At 36.4% G+C, this 24,315-nt stretch overlaps 1 protein-coding gene across 1 annotated transcript in view; it reads left to right on the top strand.

The window, feature by feature from the left end:
* Window positions 1-24,315, top strand: part of PPP2R2D (protein phosphatase 2 regulatory subunit Bdelta) — a 32,808-nt gene that overhangs the window by 5,879 nt on the left and 2,614 nt on the right. Inside the window, exons 3-9 of the mRNA XM_060768651.2 lie at window positions 12,399-12,496; window positions 13,568-13,733; window positions 15,785-15,897; window positions 17,956-18,133; window positions 21,065-21,229; window positions 23,615-23,784; window positions 23,918-24,009. Of these exons, the coding sequence (XP_060624634.2) occupies window positions 12,399-12,496; window positions 13,568-13,733; window positions 15,785-15,897; window positions 17,956-18,133; window positions 21,065-21,229; window positions 23,615-23,784; window positions 23,918-24,009 (982 nt within the window). The remainder of the gene's footprint in view (window positions 1-12,398; window positions 12,497-13,567; window positions 13,734-15,784; window positions 15,898-17,955; window positions 18,134-21,064; window positions 21,230-23,614; window positions 23,785-23,917; window positions 24,010-24,315) is intronic.

Genomic DNA, 24,315 nt, shown 5'->3' with positions numbered 1-24,315 from the left:
TGTACTTTAATGTGTTTGCAAATACTGTTACTATCTTTATCTTTCACTTAATATAGGTTTTGTCCTTTAAAACATATTTTAACAGGAGAACTACTTATTATCCTTTACTGTTATTTAATACTATTCCTTTAAAAAGTTATTGCCGTTGTTTTTGGTGGGATAGAAAAGTCAGCTGAAGGTATGGTCTGAATGAAGGTTCCGAAAGTCTTGTAATTACTAACAGATTGACAATAGATGCCCCTTTCATCATCATGAAGTCCTGATTCAAACTGGCTTAATTTGTGTGGCATAATGTGAACAGAGCTTCCAGTGGGACCTTCCATGTTTTCTTGGGCCACTGTTTGTTTTCATGAAAGTGTCATGTATTCTGAGGTGCAATGCCATTTGAGCAGTGTTTACTTGTGTAAGATTGCTGTCACATGTTGTTATCAAAATGTTTATGCAAAGGAATTCTTCTGATTCATCTTTGGAATTTATTTACAACATGGATAAATCTGTACAAAGCATTCTGATTAGATGTCTTATGATGAGAAGGTAGATCTATGGAGTAGAGTAGAATAGTAGTAACAACAAATTCCCATACGTGTGCTTAAACTGGTATTGTTTTTCAGCTTTTGTAGTGATATTTGATAGTCTTCTCTCAGTTCTGTATCAGAATGGCTGGCAGCCACCTAACATTGGTAACAATGTGCATTCTTATTGAGCAGAGTTACTATTTATATGGATGTGGCATTTGGAGTTCAGTTATTGTACAACAATGAGCTATGACCATACTTATTGTTTGCCACCTTCAGCTTCATTATATAAAGTACTGGGTTAATATAGGGAATACTTTTGACCAAATAAGATGTGTCCACAACATTAACCCACTCAAGCATGGTAACATCTTTCATACGTTTTTTGGGAAAATTGTACTTATCCTTCCCATTTGCATTCCATCACATGCTTTCCAGATCTGCTTCAGAGGGGCATCTGTCTCTTCAGAGGTTCAATTTCTTCTATTGATGGATGCCATTTTGTTGTCAAAATAAGCAACACAGAATTTCATGCTAAGTTACATTGTTCGCTTTCTCCCAGTGCTCTGGAGTGGTGAATTCTAATACTTATTAGTAAATTGTAGTTTGAGGCACTTGTTGCAGTCTGTATAATTTGACCAATATCGCTAGCTGTTTGCTAAAGAATAGCAGCTATTTTTAAATTTGATTTTTAAGCAATTAGAGGTTATTTAATTGGCTAGTCAAATATTATCAGCATTAATTTTTAGAACAATATCAGAAGCAGATAATTTTGCTGCTGACAAATCCTTTTTCTTCTGTAGGGTTCAAGAGATCAGCTCCTTCCAATCAGTGAAGCACCCATACAAATTATTTGAAAATCCTGTTTCTTCAAGGTTTTGTAGTATTTCTAAATCTAGTAGTCTGTGTGCTAAATGCTACATTGGTGACAGAACTTGCATTGGTAATGGTAGAAACTGCTATATCAACAGTACCCATATAGGACATATCTCCTATTAAATTGGTCTTTGTGCATGTATCATTCTCTTGACCACAGATCCTTGGGTAGAAAAGAGAATACATCTTATTGTGATTAAATAAAGTTGGTTATGCCTTGCATAAGAGCATACTGAAAATAATTTTTGGGCATACTTTTTTAAAAAGCGAAAAAAGATCAATTGGACAATGAGTTGGTTGACATTTTAACAATAACTTTTATATATTAATTTAGGCAAAAAGGTAGCATAACTTGATCACATTTTGCTTATTTATATTTTCAAACACTTATTTCATGATCTTTTATAAAGGGCAAACATTTAGGTTCCTGGATGACCAAGAATTATTCATGCAAGGATTTATTTTTTGTGCACATAGTCTTTTCTAGAGAGATTCAAGCCAGTAGAAATAATCGTACATTTAACAGAAGAATTTCCGCAGAATCTAAATGCTGTTCAGAAAATGCTCCAAATTTAAACAAATAATTGTTTTTACTTGTTCAGCATGGAATTGGGCGTTGATACTTATAGAAGTGTTTTTCATATTTGTTTCTACCACTTTTTGGACATTTTGTTAAGTGACCACATCCAGAAATATTTACTTGAACCAGGAGTGGGAGTTGTGTACTACAATTCCCATCATACTTCACCGTGGACTCACTACTGCCAGTACAGACTAGGGATGTTGAAGTTGCAGTTGAACAATATCTGGAAATTTACGCGGGTTCATCTACACTGTAGAATTAATCCAGTTTGACGCCACTTTTAACTGCCATGACTCATAGCTTAGGGAATCCTAGGAGTTGTAGTTTTACAAAACCTTTAGCTTTCTCTTCCAAATAGTGCTGGTGCCTCACTAAACTACAACTTGCAGTATTCCATAGCATTGAGCCATGTCAGGTAAAGTGGAGTCAAACTGCATTTATTCTACAGTGTCAATGCAGACCATGGTCCCGTCCCCCCATCCCCCGACCTTGTAAGCTTTGAAGATACATTGGAAATCCTGAATGTTTGAAAATGAAGTCCAAATTCTTTACCCATTTTACATCTGCAGTCTGCTTTTTAACATGAGTAGCTACAAAGTCATAATCTTTGAACATAGTCATAATCTTTGAACAATTATGCAAAAGGAATCTGTCACACATCTATGGATGCCATGTTGTGCTCTTGTCTTAATCTTTTTTCCAAAGGTGAAACTGTGTGGTTTTCTAGACTGCAGCTCCAGGCATTCCTAACCAACATAATCAATAACGAAGAATGCCGGGACCAGCAAAATCAGGAGAACCACACAATTCCTTCTCCTGTTCTGGTCTGTGGTAAGACTTGTATTGACAAATTTTTGCTAATGTTGCTGACATTGTGAAGTTATGGAAATTGTGCCTTCTTTCCAGTTCTGCAACATAATTTGATTTATTATTAATTTTAAATAAAACAGATTGTGAATTTCTGTTTATATTTGGGGTTTCCTAGGGATACATGATATTTTCCCACAAAAGCATGACATTATTTGAGGAAGACACAGGTTTAGGCCCTGGTTTTGTGAATAAATTTTAAGCTGGAAGCTGTTGCGTTTTGGTGTTTTCATTACTAGCATCAATACAGAATAGATGTCCCATCTGAACTTTAGATTGGTAGTCATTGCTGTGGGAAAGAGGTGTGGCAACAATGTGTCATCTCCCCATTTTTAATGGAATATTTATTTTCCTGACAGTCTGCCAAAACTTAATACAAATCCTGTTCACTCTCTTTTGACTTTCTGCCACACTACCGATTGCTTCCTTGACATCCAGCTTGCAACTGTGCTATTTGAAGAGTTGAAGGTGCCTGCTCTTATTTTTCTGTGCATTTATCATGTATAGCACAATGTGAATGAGCAGGAATGAGCTGCAGTAAATTTCAGTCATCTCCCCTCTTGCATGGTTAGGAGGAGTAACTCAGAAGCCATAGCTTTTCTGTCCTGCTGATCACAGTTCATGCTGATGACGTCTAACCCAGTAGTTCATTTCAAACAAGCCAGTTTTGGAAATTATAATTTGGAGTTTGAAACTATTGTTAATGTCTCGCACAAGTCCTGGCTCAGATAACAATCATGATGGGGTGAGAAACCTGCTAACTAAAACCGGCAAAGAAAACTTCCTTTCACCTTTTCAAATGGGTGGGAGGAATAAGGGGCAGCCTGCATACTTGGTGTTCTCTACAGCTTGTTCCTGCCATTTTTTTGCAGTGGCTTACTGTGCTATGTGAAGTACGATAGTTGTGTGAAGCTGCCACTAGATAAAGTTCCAGTTAGATTTTGATAGACTAATAGATGTTTCATACTTTGCTGTGGTTCAATTATAGTATCCCAACTGGAACTTTTTACAAGGTATTGAGAAACTTAGGCATGCGTCACTTCATTATTCTATTCCTGTACTAATATTGCCAATGTTTAATCTAAAAATTATGACTAGTTGGTGCATTTCTACCTTGGCACTGTTGAAAACTGAACAATATAAATAGATGTGTATATCCGCAGCATTCCCCGGGTCTGCATTTTCTTCATGGCTCTTTCTTTCATTTCTTCCTGTCCCTCATACACTTTCTCACTCACTCCCTTGCTTTCTGACATACACCTTTTCCACCTTTTGCTTTCTTTCTTTCTTTTCCTTAATTTTGCTTCCGTTCTTTTTCTTTCCTTCCATTTTCTTTGTTAATATTGTTCCTGAGATCATAACAAACTTTTTGCATGCCCTGGTTCTCTAAGATGTCAATTAAAGGGATGCCAATTACAGTTTATATCCTTTCAGCGAGCAAATTGAATACTTAAATTATATGAAAATTATATGAGCATATAAGGTATGCCCCCACAGGCATAACACATCATTATAAGATGTTTGCATTGTCAAAACCCTCTTTCCTCTTTTGGCAACACTAGGTTCTCTAGTTTTACTTGTATGTGAATGGTTTTGTTGTTTTGTGTTTTTTTTTCACATCAGGAGTAACTTGAGAAACTGCAAGTCGCTTCTGGTGTGAGAGAATTGGGCGTCTACAAGGACATTGCCCAGGGGATGCCTGGATGTTTGATGTTTTATCATCCTTGTGGGAGGCTTCTCTCATGTCCCCCCTGGGGAGCTGGAGCTGACTAAGGGACCTCAAACTGCTCTCCCTGGATTTGAACCGCTGACCTATCAGTCAGCAGTCCTGCCCACACAAGAGTTTAACCCATTGCGCCACCAGGAGCTCTTTATATGAATGTGAAAATCTATTTGATTTTTCATCCCAGTCAATTGTCTCTATATTTACAACTAATGAGATTGATGAATATAACCATTGTGAAGTTTTTCCTAACTGCCTTGTCCCCCATTATCAACCTCATTTGTGGTGGATTCAAGATAGCTTAATATCCATAATTTTTTTGGTCTATCAGATTTTTTGGTGTGTGCAGGACAGTTGGGCCATGTCCACATGGATAAAATAAAATTGTAGTCGTATCGAAGCTGTCTTGCTTCTGACACGTGGCATGTGATATGGGTTGCTTTGGATTAAAATGGTGTGATAGATGAGTTGCAAGCATCGCTTTTTTAACATGCTCAGTGCTACCTGTTGGAGTGTATTGTTTCAGAACTTAATGATCCCTTTATTTTTGCATTGGGAAGTGGTGGCCTTCGTTGCCTTCCCAGCCAAGCACCATTCTGCCAGAGCATGGCTTGGATGTTGCTGGTACTCATCCATAAGATCATACTACCTCCTCCCCATTGATCACATGGTTGGGCACTTCATTCTGAAATCTAAGGAATGACCTCTCCAGCAGGTCTCTTCTGGCAAGCTGTTTTGCCAGGAAAACAGCAACAGGCAAATTGCTTCAGAAAACATGAAGAAATAAAAAATGGCATTGATTCAAATTTGCGGTGTGAACAGCAATACAATTTCAGTGCAATATATTGCGGCTAAGTGTGGCACTAGCATGGTAAATCCGTGGAAGCATCTGGATTATTTTGGTGGTGTAAACGAACCTTTGGAGATGTGGAGACTTTTCTTTAGCAAACATATGGACAAAGAAGTCTCTTTCATGGATTTGAAAGGATTCCTGCTCTTTTATCACCAAACGGCAACACAGTTGAAAAATTTGGGATCCATTCTTTTCCCGGCATCCTACTTATAACAAGCATTTGCCTTTGTCAAGCTGTTTTGTAGGCATCTGAGCTAATTTATAGGACTTCCTTCTTAATAAGTGTGAATTTATTTATTTATTTATTTATTTACTTTGTTTGTATACCGTGATGTTTGATTTCATTATATGTATTTCTTCTGATCTTAGGCTTAATGATATAACCATTAATTACTGTTCTATTTTTATGTGTTGCCTTTCATTCCTACTTGATTTTTATCATGTCTGTTTTCTGTTTACTTAATGTAATAACATCTATAATGATTTGTACATTGCATCAAATAGTAAAATTACTGAGTGCTTTATGTAAATAAACAGAAACAGACTTTGCTTGTAGTTTCACGATGTTGGAATAATAGTATACATATACCCCAAAAGTTCCTTAATTTGTGAAGATTATTAAAATAAGCATAAAAGCTGTGTAGTTGAAAATAGCTAACATCTTTAAGCACCTCCAACATTTCCATATTTTCCCACTGTCAGGAGAACAGTATAGGTGAGATAGCAATTTGTATACAGAAAAGACCCCTCCTTACATTGACAGCTACTCACAAAATGAAGCTGCTTATTAAATTGTGGATAATATTTCCCTCAAAAATTGCTGAAATACTACTTTATTTGAGCTTAACTAAAGCATTCTAGCCTATCCTCAGCTCACCACATTTTCAGTAGGGATGCACAGATAATTCTATAGGTTCAGTAAAATTCTGCCTTCTAGATCTACCTTCTCACTTCTCTTTGTATTTGATAGCTGCATGAAAAATGACTTCAGTGAATACAAATCTTTGAGCATATGGCTTTGGTGTGCAAATGCTATCTTTGGTCTAAGCATTTGAGTCCACGGCAGATAGTTCTGATGCTTTTAAGATTTCAGACATTTCAAGGTTTGGGAGCAATCTTCAGGGACTCTTCTCATTAACTTAGTGTTGCCCATTTGTTTAACCCTGTGTAGTATAATGGTTTCTGCAGCTAACTATGATCCTGGAGATCAAGGTTGAAATCCCCACTCACCCATGGAAACCTGCTGGGTGACTTTGGTCCATCACACTTTCAACCTCTGAGGAAGGCAATGGCAATTTTTTTCCTGATCAAATCTTGCCCATCATAGGTTCGCCCTAGCGTCATTGTAAGTCAGAAATTATTTTAAGGCACACAACAAAAACCACCACAACAGCTGGTACAGATATATAAAATATTGCCCAGTTTTATCTAAAAAGTGTCTTAGTAATAGTCATACCAGAATAGTAAAAGAACAGTATACACAGGTTGTGTTTATGTGTCTTGATACAGCTTGTTTGTCAATTGTTTACTTAATTGTTTTGTTTATGGACAGATGAAAACTTGTTGAAGAGCACTAAATAGGCATAAGCCTTTTACCACAGAAGAATACAATCTAATACACCACTGCCAGCTATAGGATTATGAGTTTATTTTGAAACAAGATAGAATATGAAAGTTCATTTCATTCAGGCAAGTTATTTTATACTACCAAACTTCCCCATGTGTCTAAATATGGGTACAGGGGCATTTAAGGTCAAAGTTGTGTCGCTGACTGACTACTTACAGAGACAGAAGCACAACAACACTGCTGTTCTGACAGATTTTCATCTTTCTTTTGTCTCGTGTTTGGGAAATTATTGATTAATTCCTCCAATGCTGTAATATGCACTAGGGAAAATATATTATTATGATGTTGTCTTGTCACTACTAATTCTTAGAACTTCTTGCTCCTCATACCTTTGAAAATATTAAAAATGTAAAAGATGCTTAGAGTGATAGTTGTCATGCTCAGATTGGGTTAAAATAAATGGCTACAAACATTCTTGAAGAAATTACTGATGTCAAACTAGGATAGAAGATGTAAACTACTGCAATAGTATGTGTGTAGTTTTCTATAAATCTGCAAATCACTGAGTATAATTACAAAGTATTCCCAAGAAAATAGTCTTGTTTGCCTATGTGAAAATTTGTCAATTGTTCTAAATAGCTAGTGCTCCATTGAATTTCATTAAAAGGATCCATTATGCTTTCTGACTATAGGGAATAGGATGAAGATACATTTAAAAGTATAAATAAAGACGCCAACTTTGTGGGGCCGTTCTGTCAAATTCAGTACAGTGCTGAAAATGATCTCTCCATCATTATTCCCAATCAAAAAGAAATAATATGGTGTGAATGCCTTCGGGGTAGCTTAGAAGTGCTTTTTTATTGGACACAAAGGTTGTTGTTGTGTTTTCATTTGTAGGAACTTTTTGGAAGTGCTATTAAACACGGATTATGGAAATTTATATTAATTTGAAATAAAATAAGGATAGGCAGAAATGACCAGAAATGGGATTGGTTTAATAACCCAGGTAATTGCCATGGCAGGTAACAACCAAATTGCCCTTGTTAGCATTAGGGGTATTGTAATATGTCCAATCTGATCCTGTCATAAAACCTCACTTTTGGAATGTACCATTAATAGCAGATTGCTTCAGTCAGGGATCATATAAGTGCTGCTCACTGTTTATAGAATTGGCCTCAAGTTGATGTAGCCAGATTAGCAAGGCTAAGTTGAATTCAATTCATAGAAAGTACAAGTGATGTATTAGTCGAACTCTATGGTGGTTTAAAGAGAGGTAGATTTTTTTCCCCTAATTGTTACATCCCTGTCATAACCCTGTAATTTCAGTGGAGACATCTCTGATAGACAGACTTATATAGTAGCTAAAAGAGCTCTACATCTCACCAGTGACTATGTAGTCATCTTTTGGAGAAGTATCGGCTTGCAACACTAATCAATATTTACATACATTCCATCCTTGGTTATTGCTCTGCATCCAACATAGAGATGCATTTGAAGAAACATAGAAGGTGTAACTGATTTTTTAAACAGTAGACTTTTTCCCGTTGATGTATGGGATTTAACATTTTTTCTCTATTACATTTTCTGCTAATATTTCTTCTGTATTCTATTAGGATGATGTTACTTGCTGTGGAGTCTTTGGATATAGGGCTCTTGCTATATTTCATGTTCTGACCTACGAATGCTAACCTTTGTCAAACTTGAAAGTGGACTGTTTGTACTTGGCTGTAAGCTTAGGTGGGTTTGGTGACCCCTATTTCAAAGCTCACAAAAAATTGAAGGAATACTAAGGAGGTCTTTGATAAAGAAAATATACCACTAAAATTTTCTGAAGCGCAATCAACAAACATGTCTATCTCTGTACAGAAAAAGTCAGGAGAGTTGGGTCATATGCTTGCTGTGGGTCTCTTGTCACTGACAGTAAAACTCCCATATCTATGAGGATACATTCCTGAACCTATCATGGAAATAGGAAACTGTGTATAATAGCAAACCTTTTTGAAATGAATAGCTTCCTTCAAGTTACCATTACGTTGCCCTGGAGGACCTAGAAGATTCTTAGGGTATATTTTGTTGGCTATGTGGATGTAAGTAGGCAAAACTGCAGATTGTGGAGTCGTGCTGTGCTTTGAAAATATTTCGCGCAGTTGGACATGGTATCATCATAAGACAAAGTTAATTATATGTGGCTTTTGAAAAACCAAGTGTTTCTACAGACAGTACAAACTAGTATACTTATATGAAATACTCTTCTTTGAATGTATATTTTTGGAAAAGACCGTTTTCTCAGCAGGACATTGCTATTATATGAAAAAGTTCATCACTGCAACTTCACCTTTTGGGTCAACTGATTTAATAATTTTAAATTTTATTTTGGCAAACAAGGTCCTTAGAAGCTCTGTGTAGTGTTTAAGAAGAGAAGGCTGAGAGGGGATATGATAGCCATGTATAAATATGTGAGAGGAAGCCACAGGGAGGAGGGAGCAAGCTTGTTTTCTGCTTCCCTGGAGACTAGGATGCGGAACAATGGCTTCAAACTACAAGAGAGGAGATTCCATCTGAACATGAGGAAGAACTTCCTGACTGTGAGAGCCGTTCAGCAGTGGAACTCTCTGCCCCGGAGTGTGGTGGAGGCTCCTTCTTTGGAGGCTTTTAAGCAGAGGCTGGATGGCCATCTGTCAGGGGTGATTTGAATGCAATATTCCTGCTTCTTGGCAGGGGGTTGGACTGGATGGCCCATGAGGTCTCTTCCAACTCTTTGATTCTATGATTCTATTTACAAGAAATATTTGGCCACATTATTATTAATTAAGAAAATTGGTATATCCTTTCGGTTTCCTTGAATTTTAAATTTGGCCTGCCATATCTTCACAGTGTTTTATTTTGAAAGTTTCATTACAAGATATACTGAGAAATTATATACATACATTTCTAAGCATATTTTCAAATAATCAAGCATTGCCCTGATTATTAATATTATTAATATTATTAATATTTCTGCAAGACTACTAGAAGCAGATGACACATCTATCTGTAAGTGCAGAAAAACATAAATATGGAAATTGGCACAGCATAATAAAATCAGTTCAGTAGGAGCTTTAAAACATGGGGTCGGGGTGTCTTATACTGAAAAAATAGCGGAAATTGGCATGAAGTGCCAGGACATTGTAAATCAATGTTACTTGCCCCTTAGAGGTTGAAACCTTAGGAAAAGTGCCTCCAAGGCTATTCTTATTGTATGTGCAGATTCATGAGCAGACAGTCCTTTAGCTATTCAGGTCCCAAGCCACATCATTCATTGTGCTCAGAAACAGATTAGCAGCTACTGAAATTAAGAACTGACTATATATGGTCCCTGTGCTGAATCTAGTTAGTAATCTGGCAGCTGTGTTTGATCTAACTGCAGTTCCCAAAGAGGCTTCAGTGGCATTCATGTACAATACGTTATAGTAGTTCAGTTTGAAGGAAGTAGAATGATTAATTCAGTTGAAGCTGAATTAATCTGATAAGGCTGAAAAATGCTTTCTAGTTGGGCTTTCTTTAAAAAATGCAAACTTCTTTAATAGCCTGTTCACATATAGCTGAAGAGGTTATACCTATTTTGACTTCAGATTGTCTTCTGTGTATATTGTGGCATGTGTAGTATTTCACATTGGATGGAGCAGATTTATCTAGTGACTCAATTGGATGGTATGTGATAATTCAATCAAGAAGAAATGGCGACAGTATGAAATGGGTGCCTGACATATGCAGACCACATTGAGGCACATGCATTGTTCTGACAAAAGGCTGTGGAAGACTATACACATTTTGATGGAAGAGTGCTGTAATAAGCAAGGGCTTCATTTATGGTTTTTCTCCCTGAGCACATTAAAAAAATCACAAGATTAGTACAAGGATCATAATTGTGCTAATGCCAAGGTGTGAGGATTTGTGTTCTTCAGTGTTACGTTTCTAATCTTTTTGCATTGAAATAATGTTAAAAAAAAACCTTGCATTTCAAGGGCTGCATACATATGGTGGTCCATCCTGTCTGTAAAGTGTCATTATGCCATTATCTTAGTGTGTGCTCTAGGTTTTCATGACATAGGTCCAGAGAAGGGACCCTCAGCTGCATAATTTGCCTGGGTTATGGGTTTGGATACTGGTGATAGTGTGCTACATTTACTCTGGAGTTGCAGTATACTTCTGTGCTTTGTCGTGATGATATGGGAGAGGAAGCCATCATCATGGGCTATTCCCCACTCCATCCACCCACCCCCTTTTCATTTAAGTTAGTAGGAAGAAAGTGCTCTTGCACTTAATTTTAGGGTCGGAATTTAGTATGAGATATAGTACAAGTGGGGTTCTTTACTTGCTGTCGAGCACAGTTCTGCCTTTTAAAAAGTGGTTCTTCTAGCAAAACGAATATAAAAATATATCTCACAATCTGTAGGTACAGGTGAGTTTTTGCAGTGTCTTGTGACCACTTTGCTGACAGAGCTCAAGTATAGAAACTACTTTCCTTCTGGAATTAACTGGAATGGATGAATTGCCCTGGATGAGCCCTGACGTTTTTTAAAAAGCCTGTTTATTGAAGAAAAGAGAATATTTCCCTTTCCCTGGCTATTACTTGTATATCTTGGAGAATTCTTCTATTCTTCTATTTTGCACCTAATCCAGTCATTTTCAAGAATGACGACTGGTGAATTAACAAGTGTGTAACTTAAATAATTTGTGCATCTGTACCATTACTCTGTTTCATTCATTCCATTTTCAATGGAGTCAAATTTTATTATGTACTGCATATTTTACATTTTGAAAGTTGTAATAAGATCCGTAGTTCAACAGCTTCTTATACAGTCTTGATGTTTTTATATCAGTTTAGTGGATAACAAGATTTTTATAGGATTGTTGTCACACCAAGTTAACACTAAAGTGACTATTCCCGTGTATCTCTCAAGCGGGGAGGGGGGGGGGTGTATGCTGGACTTCTAAGGCTTTTAAGCAATGTTCACTATTAGGAATCTCTTTGTTAACTTAAGCGAACTTGCTACTCTTACGTTGCTTTCTATTAAGTTACTGTTGAGAGGGAGTTGCTGTTATACATAGTGGGCCATTGTTATATTGACCATCCATGATTCCCTAAAATGCTTGTAAATTTCCAGAAAGTGTCTTGCTTTGTCCAAATTCCTGATGTTGCATACCAAGATTTAGAGTCTGTGTTCATTATATGAATTCCTCGAGTAATTGGGACTACTATTGAAATATTTAAAGGGTGATCAAGGCTTGAAAAGAGTAGACAATGTTAACATTAATGTTGAAAGTCAGCAAGCATATTAATGAATAATGATTGCCTATTAATTGTGAATTTGATTCCTAAACCACCTAGTTCAGTTACTCATAATTTTTTTGTATTTGTTTTATGTTTACAGCTGACATTATCTCAACAGTTGAATTTAATTACTCTGGAGATCTTCTTGCAACAGGAGACAAAGGTGGCAGAGTGGTTATATTTCAAAGGGAACCAGAGGTCAGTGCCATTAAAAACAATGAAAGGTGGTAGTTAAAATGTATCTGTAGTTTGTATTTAAAATGAATGACATAACTTCATCAACTTAGTGTGTACCTTCATAAATAGTTGTGCTATTACTATTTTTAAAATTGGACTTGACACTTGAAACTAATAGCAGGGAATGTAGTAGTTTTGTCTGGATTGTTGTTCATGCACACTCCTCACATTTTTCTTTTAAAATCACAATATTTAAATGGGATTCATGTTGATCCATAATCAAACATAGAAAATGTGGGAAAACAACCTTTGTTTCCTCAGACATCTTGTTTAAGAGATGTTGAGGAATAAATTAGTACTTTATGCGGTTGATCAAGGATTTTTAAAAGGCCGTTTTTTTCCTGAATGAATATAGCGGCTCGTAATTTTAAATGGCAGTTATTATAGTAATTGATTCATTCTAAACAGAAACTTCTAAGCATCTAAGTCTTCATGCCAAAGCTGTATGCCAATTTTGGCCACAGGACAAGAAAGCCACACTAATAATTTAATGCACCTAGAAGATTTTTTTCCCCAAAGACGAATGCCATCATTCATAACTGTAGCTGAATATTCATCCTGAAATGGAGCAAAAGACAATCAGATTGGCCCTATGGATACCTTTCATAATCATATTCTGAATTATTGCTCGGAATTTTATTTAAATAGGTTCCTGTTCATAAGATTCAAGTAAGAAACGGTATCTCCAAAAGCAGTCTCAGCACTCTACTTGCTGCTCTGCATGGGATTTGTTGAAATCTAAGGTTTCAGTTTTAATTCCATAAGTGATGAATCATACAAACGGTTAGTTAAAGCAAAATCATAATAAGAATGTATGATTGAATCACTTAAGAATTAAGAGACCTCACCAAACAAATAAACACCCAAATGGGAGGTGTAATTATTTTGCTTAAAACATTCAGATAATCCTTTAAAAACACCTGCTGTAACTCAGAGCTATATGACTTCATTGGTTGTAGTCTTTTCAACTCACCCACTTAAGTTTGAAAATGTTACCAATTCTTTTCTATTCTTACACTTATTTCCTTGCAGAATAAAAGCCGTCCTCATTCAAGGGGGGAATATAATGTTTACAGTACGTTTCAGAGTCATGAACCTGAGTTTGACTACTTGAAAAGTCTAGAAATTGAGGAAAAAATTAACAAAATTAGGTGGTTACCACAACAAAATGCTGCTCACTTCTTATTATCTACAAATGGTAAGAATATTGTTCTGTTGAGTTACTACAACTCTTGCTAGCATAAGTTTTCTTATAACAAATTCTTTAATTATCTAACTTTGTTTAATAGACTACTTGAGAACTACTATGGCTATGTCTTTCGCTTACGTTATATACTCACATATAAGTAAACCTCATGTATAAGTCAAGGGAAGATTTGGGGGCCAAAATTACAGATTTTGATATGACTCACAGAGGAGGATGGTTTGTTTGTTGATAATGAGTTAAACTACAGTTCTCACATTGACCTATGGATAGATAAGTCAACCCAGATTTTTGAGGTTGATTTTTTTTACTAAAAGTTTTAGATTTATACATGAGTATATTGGGTAAATAATATGTAATGTTTTAAATAAAGCTCAATTGTATCTTTTTCAGTAAGGCCTAAACCCTTACAGATTGAGCTGTGCTGTATGCTTGATTACTAAACAAGCTTTCATTAAATATTTAAGGTCTGATACTATATTTTGCTGAACTGACACTTTTCACTTCAAGAGGTGCAAGAAGCACTGCTAGTATACTCTGATTCTCATCAGAGCATGACCCTCACAGTGGAATGGAGTGTGACTGAATTGTATCTTTCTTTCTTGTTCTTTGTTCGCTATAGCTCCAGAAGATTATTTCTCATTATAAGCTGCAACAGTCATAACCAAATCGATCTAGATTTTTGTGTATTTTTTGTTTTAGTTTTCTTTAAAATAGCAATCAGGGTCTTTTAAAAATATAATTTAATAAAAACTATTTTGTTTTTATAATAACATCTTTATAATAAAATTGTAACATAATGAAAGTAGTTGAATATTTAATATTTAAAGGAACAATTTTTATTTATTACAAACCTACCTTGTAAAAACCGTGTGCATTTTATCAGAAAGAAGGTAGTCTAAGACGATATTGACTGAGATACATTTATGAAAGAATCTTGTTTGTGGAGAAGGGTTCTTAGTTGCCTACTGACGTTGTAAAATCTGTAGTTGTTCAGATTATTGTGGCAGGCACTGCTGGAACACAAGCTCATTGTTCAAGCTCTTAGAGGCACTCCTGACGTAATTTAAATGCTTGTGGCCTAATGCATTTCTGTATTCAGTTATAAAGAAACTGATGCACATTCCCTAAAGATGTTACATTTTAGCAGACACGAATAAGAAGCCCATACACTGCATCATTCTGAATTTTGTATATTAAAAATTTGCTATCAAAATGGTAGTATCAGAGTTGGAATCAAACTTTCTAAAAATCAGTTACTTCTTTTCAACCCAAACGTTGTTCCACAGCCACATATAGTTACAACAGTATCCTTGGAAGTGCATGGTACTTTGGAACAGGAACACAGCATCTTCCATAGAGCTTTGCTCTTCCCTGTTACTATTAGAATAACTATGGAATTGGCTCTCAAAATTCCCTTTACCAAGCCACCAGTATCTCCTTCCACTCACTTCGTCTAGAAGGCACAGAAGGGACCTGTTCCATTTTCTTCCATGCTGGAAATTAAACAGTACTTAAGGCACTCCCATGCACATTGAGGGAGAGGCATGAAATCTGCACTACAAATCTTTCCTTGAAACACTATCCTCTCATCGAAGTCCTGTGCATGTACATGAAAGAGACCCATACCTGTATAAAGTAGTGGGTTTTGCTTCACTTTGGAAATTATAGGAAGATTTGCATACTGTTTCTTTTTCTAAAAGCCATCTCTGTGAAATAGTATTGAGTCCCCTCCTGTTCTAGATTCTCTGCCGCAGTGATGGCAAATGTGCCACAAAACTTTTCAAAAAATTGTGGACCCCTGTTTCTCAGGATAATAAGACTTGAAAAGTATGTTACCTAAAAGAAATTATGCATTCACAAGAGTAAAGATTTGGTGGAAGAATTGTGTGGAGTATAAGCCATCTTGTCTTCATCAAAAGCCTATTCCAACTTGGAAATTATACAATGTTTGCAAACAGATAAAATAATGAATGTCTATTATACTAAGGTAATATGTTGTTATTTGGATTTCTACAGTTTGAAATGTTCTCCTCTTCTTTTAGATAAAACTATTAAATTATGGAAAATCAGTGAAAGGGATAAAAGAGCTGAAGGGTATAACTTAAAAGATGAAGATGGAAGACTCCGAGATCCATTTAGAATCACAGCACTCCGGGTATTTTGCTCTCCTGATTTTAAATGAAATCTAATAGTGTTGGTGCCAGTTATTTTGCAGCGGTAGCATCAATTTTTTATATGGAATAGCAGTTTTATTGTATACTCAAACTTAGAAAGCTTTTTAATATTAAAAATGGCATGGCAGGTCTTGCAGGAGTGTTTGTCAGAGAAAAATTAAGTCTTGGTGCACATGTAGTTCTATAGTCATGTCATGTTAATTTATTTATTTGGATGTGTATAGCCTGTGTACTTTCTCCTAATTTCTGTTTATAAAATGAAGTCCGCAAAGGATACATTCAGTATCTGAAATATTGAATATTTTGACAATAATTTAACTGTACAAAAGAGGCATTGTAAACTGACATTTGTCTATAAAGGCACATTGGTATTAACAGCATTATTTGGAAATTATCTGGATTAGGATATATTCAAAACGAAAGATATTCCCCCTCTTCTTCCTCACCCCCCCCCTCCCCATTAACATTGCATTGTATGATGGTTATCCAGGATGTAAGGTTACAAGGCATGTAGATCTCGCAGGGAATTTTCATGGGTATCAAGTTGGTATCACTGTCGTGTAGCGGGCAGCCAGCGGAAGCAAATGAGCAGTGCCAGTCATCAGCAGCTCATCGACTGACATTGTGGTAAAGGTTAGAGATGAGCGCCCTCATTCCATTTCCCTCCAAGTACGAAGTTTGCCCTGAAAACCTAAACACTAAGCTTTTCTGAGATTCATCGCGAAATCGTTTCAGTTTATGGAGAGAACGTAATGTCAAGACTGCATGTGACAAAATGGGTACGGAATGTATTGTGAGACCATGAAGAAACTGCAGAGCCATCCAAATTAAACATCGTGGGATACTGATGGTAGGAGTCTGTCTCCTTCATGACAATGCGCGTCCGCACCACTCATGCAACACAAGAATTGTTGACTTCATTTGGTTGGGATGTTTTAAGCCACCCCTCTCACAGCCCCAGTCTTGCACCCGGTGACTATCAGCTGTTCACTAAATTGAAGGAACACTTTAGTGGAAACCCCTTTTCCGACAACAATGAGGGGAAAATCAAAGTCACAAATTGGCTGAAAAAGGCGGAGGGAAATATCTATGACACAGGCATCAAAAACTCATTCTACGCATGACAAAATGTATTGAACTGAATAGTGATTATGAGGAAAAATAATGTAATACCTATGCTACAATCCACACAAGTTTTATTAAAATATATTCAATCTTTGCATTTTTTAAAAATCTTGTAACCTTATTTTCTGGATAACCCTTGTATATTGTTTCAAGGCTTTAAATGCTGAAGCTACACTAATTTGTCAGGGAGATGCTACTGAAATTGGATTCAATGACAGGTCATTCTCAGAATCATAGAGTCGGAAAAGATCTTATGGGCCATCCAGTCCAACCCCCTGCCAAGAAGCAGGAAAATCGCATTCTAAGCATTGTCATTATAAATGATTTTGGATCTGGTTGGATCGTAACATAGTCGCACTTACAATAGATCCAAAATATTAGTGTCATTTTGTCATGGTTAACGTTCCATTTGTTTCAGTGAGCTTGCTCTAAATATGACTAAATCTACACGAAGCCTAAAATTAGCAAGTACTTGTGTAGGTTGATACTTTCACATTTTAAGAAACTCCATGCTTTCCCTTACAGCTGGTGAGAAAAGTACAGTACTAATCTACACAGCAAGTATATGTAAATGTTATAAATATTACAACAGTGATAATTTAGCTAGTCATCCCTCTTTAATACCATCTTCAGAGTCTGATCTTCTACCCATACGTGTGTAGTGATGATCCATTTAATATAATAGGATTTACTTCTGAGGATACTCACATCCACTGCCAGTCTGGGTGAAAAGGGTATTGCATACACTATAACTTCCAAAATGATTAACTGCAAGCCAGATTCTTAGGCTGACTTGACTTGTGGTTAAATTGAAATTTATCATTGAAACTTTAGATATAATTCTTTAAATCCTGATAGCCACAATAATTGCTGTTTTATGCAAAAGCCAACTTTTGTTCCTTTCTCCATTTTAGGTGCCAATACTGAAACCTATGGACCTGATGGTAGAAGCGAGTCCCCGAAGGATATTTGCAAATGCACACACGTATCACATAAACTCTATTTCAGTAAATAGTGATCATGAAACATACCTTTCTGCTGATGACCTAAGAATCAACCTGTGGCATTTAGAAATCACAGATAGAAGTTTTAGTATCCTTTTTTAAACTAAATATGGTAAAAGTGTAATATCTTGAAAGCTTTTCCTAAATAGTAGGCTTTTGTGTTGTTTTGAGTCTTTTAATCTACTTAGTCAATTTTTGTTAGATACTCAGAAGTTCTGATTTTGCATGAAGACAATAATTTGTATAAACAAAGTTGGTGCTTTATAGTTTGGATGTTAACTTGCAAAATAATGAGATGTAATTGGGAGTCTTGTAATTTACTCTATTCCATTATTCTGTTAGTCTGCTATCCATTTTTAAAACTAATTTTCATATATGCTACAGCTGTGCTTGGACATGGTATTACCAGAATAGACAGCTTTCTTTTGTTGATGATCATTTGGGATAATCTTCTGTCATGGGTCAGACCCAAAATGGGCAGAGGCACACATTTTCTCTATCTGTCTGCTATTGTGTTTCCTCTAGTTGCCCAGCACATTGAAATAAGTAGAACAGATAATTTTTGCCAATGGTCTGAAGTAATTAACTAGCAGAAGACTTGAAGTAGGCTGAGGGTTGCTTGTGATCTTAGACCTCTTAGTGTCTCACCCCTTTTGTCAATCAGTAGGTCCATATCTCATCATAGTAGTCATTCTCTGAAATCAGTGGGATTTTGATCTGGTTCAAACTCTGCGTGTTACTGAGCTTTGGAAGACTGGCTGTGCCATGCAAAATTTATGTAACTTTTATATGCAATACAGTTAAACTTGATTCAAATGAGGATGGGAAAACCATGTTGTATTATACTTTGTGTTATGTATGTTAAATCTCTAAATAGGTACTGTAATTTGATAAATAACAAGTTTTGTTGCGAAGCCACCGATCCTTCAGACAATAACAATAATGTAAAAAATCGATAAAGTAATTTTAAAACAATGTTTTTTAAAAAATTCAGCTGTTGATTTTAGACTAGGAGTGGAAATTTGTGGAAGGCTAGGAGCGGTCTTTAATGCACCATTCCCCAGGAAACCTTGGGGGACCACACTCTTAATTGTTTCCTCAACCCCAAAAAATGCCTTGAAACACCCTCCTAGGGGGCATTTTTAAAAAGTCACAAAAACGTATTTTGACCGGGGCGGGGGGAGGGGGGGCTTTAAAAGTCTAGGAAATGTCTTCCACACCCTCTATAGGTCATTTAGGGGTATTTGGAACAAAAGAAGGGGACGTTGGAGGCTACATAAACCACCCTAGGAGGCTACATGAGGCCCGTGTGTTCTACTTCACCCACCCTTCTTTTAGAAATTTCATCTTCCTATATTTTATGACTGGCGAGGAATCAATTTGCTGATACTACCCTGTTCCGTCTCCCAGGAGACTGGGTTTATTGTCTTTTTGGGTTGCTTAAATTGGTTGCCCCTTGCCTTTCGCCTAGGCCTCTGCAGCCTCTGCAAAGGCCTAAAAAAGGTTAGCAGCCAGAGGCAGGAAAGCCAGTTTTCAGGCCCTCTGCAATAATTGGCCAAAGAGTAGCTCTTTGGGCCCGCCCCTGTTTCCAGGATAGAAGCAGCCATTTTGGAGGTCTCCCTGCCCCTTCAGTTTTAGGAAGAATCCATGATGTGCTGTTGGCAGAGAGGTACCTCAGAAAATATCATTGTAAAAACAATTGAGTAATTGAGTTTAATTTAGTTATAGATAGATAGATTGAGTAATTTAGTTTAACTGAGACCTATAGATTATAGATAGATAGATAGATAGATAGATAGATAGATAGATAGATAGATAGAGATAGATAGAGTAATTGAGTTTAACTGAATATAGAGTTTATTAATATAGATGCAATTTATTATTCATTGATTGTTTGGTAACATTAATAAGCTGAGCCAAGTCTACAAGGACTTTGTTAATAAATACCCTGTTTAATGTTTAATCTTGAAGTGGTCTCGGTTATTCAAGAAAGCTCAATTTGCCTAAAGAAAGACCCCAGCAGTTTCGCCCAGACATAGATAGCAGCACGTCAAAGTTTTATTTTAAAGCGTCTGGGCATAACGGCACATACCCAGCTCTATTATTACTTTTTGCCTAACTCCTGGGGAGCTGTTTCCATGCTAAATATGTGCCTGTAATGAATTGGATGAGCGCAAATTATAGGTCAATCAAAAAAGCAGATCTAGGAATTGAGATTCAGCATTGTACTGGTTAGAATTACACTACTCCTGAAGGTGAAGGTTCACAGTTTGGTCAAGTTCCTGGACTCAACCCTGAGTCTGCAAGCCCAAGTGACAAGGAGTGCATTTTCACAGTTGAACTTAATGTGCCAGCTGAAAATGTCTGATCTGGCCACCAAGTTACATTTTATCACATCTTATTTGGATTGCTGTTATGTGCTTTATGGAGATGCTTTTAAAAGGCACTCAGAAATTTCAGTTTACATATTTAGCTGCAGGCATAGGACTGGCTACAGAGAGTATGCGACTGCCTTTCTGCTACAGCTGCCAGTCCATTACCAGGCACAATTTAAAAGTCGGATTATGGCCTATATGTTGATTGCATTCAGAATATCTGGAGTATAGTATCTTCCTATATGAACCAGGAAGAAATCTAAGGTTGTTTGAGGACAGTATTCTCTCAGTCTTCCCACCTTCCCATGTACAGTTGGGAGTACATGGAGATTAGCATGGCTTCCTCCTTGCTATCTTGCCAGCAAGCAAAAACTTCGATTACAACAGGATTTTTTATTCAGGAATTCACTACAGTAGGCTTTTACAGATGTGTTACTTTGCTGTTTATATCTTGTCTTTAGTGAATTTTTAAATGGTTTTAATGGTTTAACTACTTTCTGAAACAGCACTCTGTATTTTCTTAATGTTCCGTACTACTAATCTATTCTGGTTTTAATGTGTTGTAAGCTACCCTGAATCCCTGTATTGGAAAATAGTGGAAATTGAAAACAATATAATATTAACCTTTACAAGTAAACTTTCAGACATTGTAGATATAAAACCTGCTAACATGGAAGAACTGACAGAGGTCATAACTGCAGCAGAATTCCACCCTCATCATTGTAACGTATTTGTCTACAGCAGTAGCAAAGGAACTATACGTCTCTGTGATATGCGTTCGTCAGCCCTTTGTGATAGACATTCAAAATGTAAGTTGTTTCTCAGTTTTCTGTGTATCATTGTCAGATATATTCGGGTATGATTTTTTTTCCTGCAAGCATTTAAATAATGAGTTTTGCTTATTCCTAGAAAACTTACTAGTGACATGTGTAAGGTAGAGGCCATGCTTTTCATAGATGTGAAATTCAGAATTATCTTCTAGATCAGTGTTTTTTAAGCTACCTTTAACGGGAGACTAACATTTTTCTTTTTTCAGTGTGCCTAGTGAGTAGCATTGTATTTGTGTCTATTGGCCATAGTTCTTGGTTTCTTTCCTAAACACTCTCGTATAGGCAAACAGATGATTGCTCCAGGCCATAGTAAGCAGTCCATGCTTACCAATTTGAGTGGAACTATTATAGATTAGTGAAACTTTGCTGATGTGACTCGAGCAATCCTGGCTCTCCAGTCTTGATAGTCCATCGCTTGAAAATAGATTCCCCCTGCTTCCAACAAAAAATATTCCAAAAGACAGATCTTGATTTTGTCATTTTATAAAAGAAATACTGTTTTATTATACCATTCTATATAATGGGATTTAAGCATCCACTGATTTGAGTGTCCATGGTGACCCCTCGAATCAAAGCCCTGCAGCTACCAAGCTCACGGTATATCTTTTCATCTTTAATGAATGAGGAGATACTGACAGAACTTGTGTCATTTATAGAGAGTGTAATTACCATTGTTACATAATACCCTGGATTTGAAATTAGTGCCCAAGAGTTGAGAGGTTAGTATTTTATGATTGAGGCATATGTAATGTACAACCTTTCATTGGTGAAAGTATTTTTTTCTCACAAGGAGTATGGGACTCTTGTATACCATGCTTTTTGTTTCTATAAATAGGTTTAATAGCCTCTGAAAGTTAGTGTTGAAGTGCACTAAAATGACACAAGTAGTATTGAAATGTGCAGGTAAAATATTGGGTAGGAAAGTAATTTTAAAGAAATATACAGAAGAGAAATTTAGGTGCATATAATTTGATTCTCTGTCATCTTTAACACCCTAAAACAAATTAGGAACATGTAGTACACTAAAAGTCTATGGACCAACCAATATCCAAGAGCTATGTTTATTTCTAACAAGTTTCCAGAAAAGATAGAAACAATTGCAATCAATTGGCAGAAATATGGTGCTGGTCACTGGCACGTTGGGAAAAAAGTGATTGCAGATCCACTATATCCGCTAGCCAGAAAAGCACAAAATGCATGTGTTTTAAGTCCTGGTGTTTCTATAAAATGATCCACACAGTAAAATAGCTCTGCAGCATCTGCTTTTATCTGACTTGAGGAATTCTGCTTCACGTGGAAGGTCTAAAAGGAGCTTAGTAGGGTACACTGCACCAAGAGGTTGGGAACCACTGGTCTAGAACAACAGAGGGTGCATCAACACTGTAGAAATAATGCAGTTTTACACCACTTTAACTACCATGATTGCATGTTATGGAATCCTAGGATTTATAGCATGGGTGAGGCATCAACACTGTTTGGCCAAGAAGGCTAAATGCCTTGTAAGACTACAACTCCCATAAGTTCCTAATATTGAGTCATGCCAGTTAAAGTGGTGTCAAATTTCATTAAGTCAATAGTGTAGACATACCCTAAGACAGAGGTCCTCAAACTTTTTAAACAGAGGGCCAGGTCACAGTCCCTCAAACTATTGGAGGGCCGGATTATAGTTTGAAAAAAACACGAATTCCTATGCACACTGCACATATCTTATTTGTAGTGCAAAAAGCACATACAATACAATAATTAAAATGAAGAACAATTTTAACAAATATAAACATTAGTATTTCAATGGGAAGTGTAGGCCTGCTTTTGGCTGATGAGATAGGATTGTTGTTGCTGTTGTTGTGTGCTTTCAAGTCATGTCTGACTTAGGTTGACCCTGAGTGAGGGCCGGGGAATGACCTTGGAGGGCCGTATTCGGCCTCCGGGCCTTAATTTGAGGACCTCTGCCCTAAGACTTAGTGATTAATTGGAAGTCCTATTTAATGAGCGCTTAAATAGAGAAAAGGGCCTAATGATTGACCCATTGGTTGATTTGATTTATATCCTGCTTTTCCCTAAATGGAACTCAAAATGGCTTTCAATATAAATTTAAACACAGTATGTAAAACAATATGAAGTACATTTTTAAAAAGTATTTAATTATTCATTTAATTACTCATTTTTACATTAAAAACAAAAACAACTAAAACACTCAGTATATAATGTACACAATGTGTATGTTTGTGTATGGCTTCAAGTCACCTGTCAACCCCATGAATTATGTAAGTTATCTAAACTTAGTGAGTCTTAATTGTTTGACAGTGCCAAAATGTTATGACCCGGGATTCTCAACAGCTCTTTTATGTACCTTTTCATTTTCAGTCTTTGAGGAGCCTGAAGATCCCAGCAGCCGATCCTTCTTTTCAGAAATAATTTCCTCAATATCAGATGTAAAGTTTAGTCACAGTGGTCGATATATGATGACCAGAGACTACCTTTCGGTTAAAGTATGGGATCTCAATATGGAAAACAGGCCCGTAGAGACCTATCAGGTACAGTATGGGTACTATGTAGCATATAATACTTAATTATTTAAATATAATGAATTAAAATAGATAGAGATAGAGTTTAAAAATGAAGAAATGGAAGCTGTTCTCATGCTGTCCCCTGTTTGTATTTTTCAAGGTTCATGAATATCTTCGAAGCAAACTTTGTTCACTTTATGAGAATGACTGCATCTTTGACAAGTTTGAGTGCTGCTGGAATGGTTCCGATAGGTGAGGCTTACTGAAACAATTAGACTTACTTCAAAGGTTTGCCTAAATCGTGAAAATGTGTGTCGAGTGTTTTATGTAATCTAATCTTTATATTTGAAGATGATGATGATGATGATGATGATGATGATGATGATGATGATAATGTATTTATATCCTGCTTTTATCCCTCACGGGACCCAATGTGGCTTACAACATATTAAATTTATGTAAACAACAATCCAAATACATTGATGATAAGTATAAAACATCATAAAATAAACAGTTTAAAACAACTATAATACACTTTCACATTCTTGTGGCATCATG

Source organism: Anolis sagrei, chromosome 3, assembly GCF_037176765.1.
Source record: "Anolis sagrei isolate rAnoSag1 chromosome 3, rAnoSag1.mat, whole genome shotgun sequence".
Taxonomy (NCBI): Eukaryota; Metazoa; Chordata; class Lepidosauria; order Squamata; family Dactyloidae; genus Anolis; species Anolis sagrei.
Note: the sequence above shows the minus strand (reverse complement) of the source record. Positions and strands in the feature narration are given on the sequence as shown.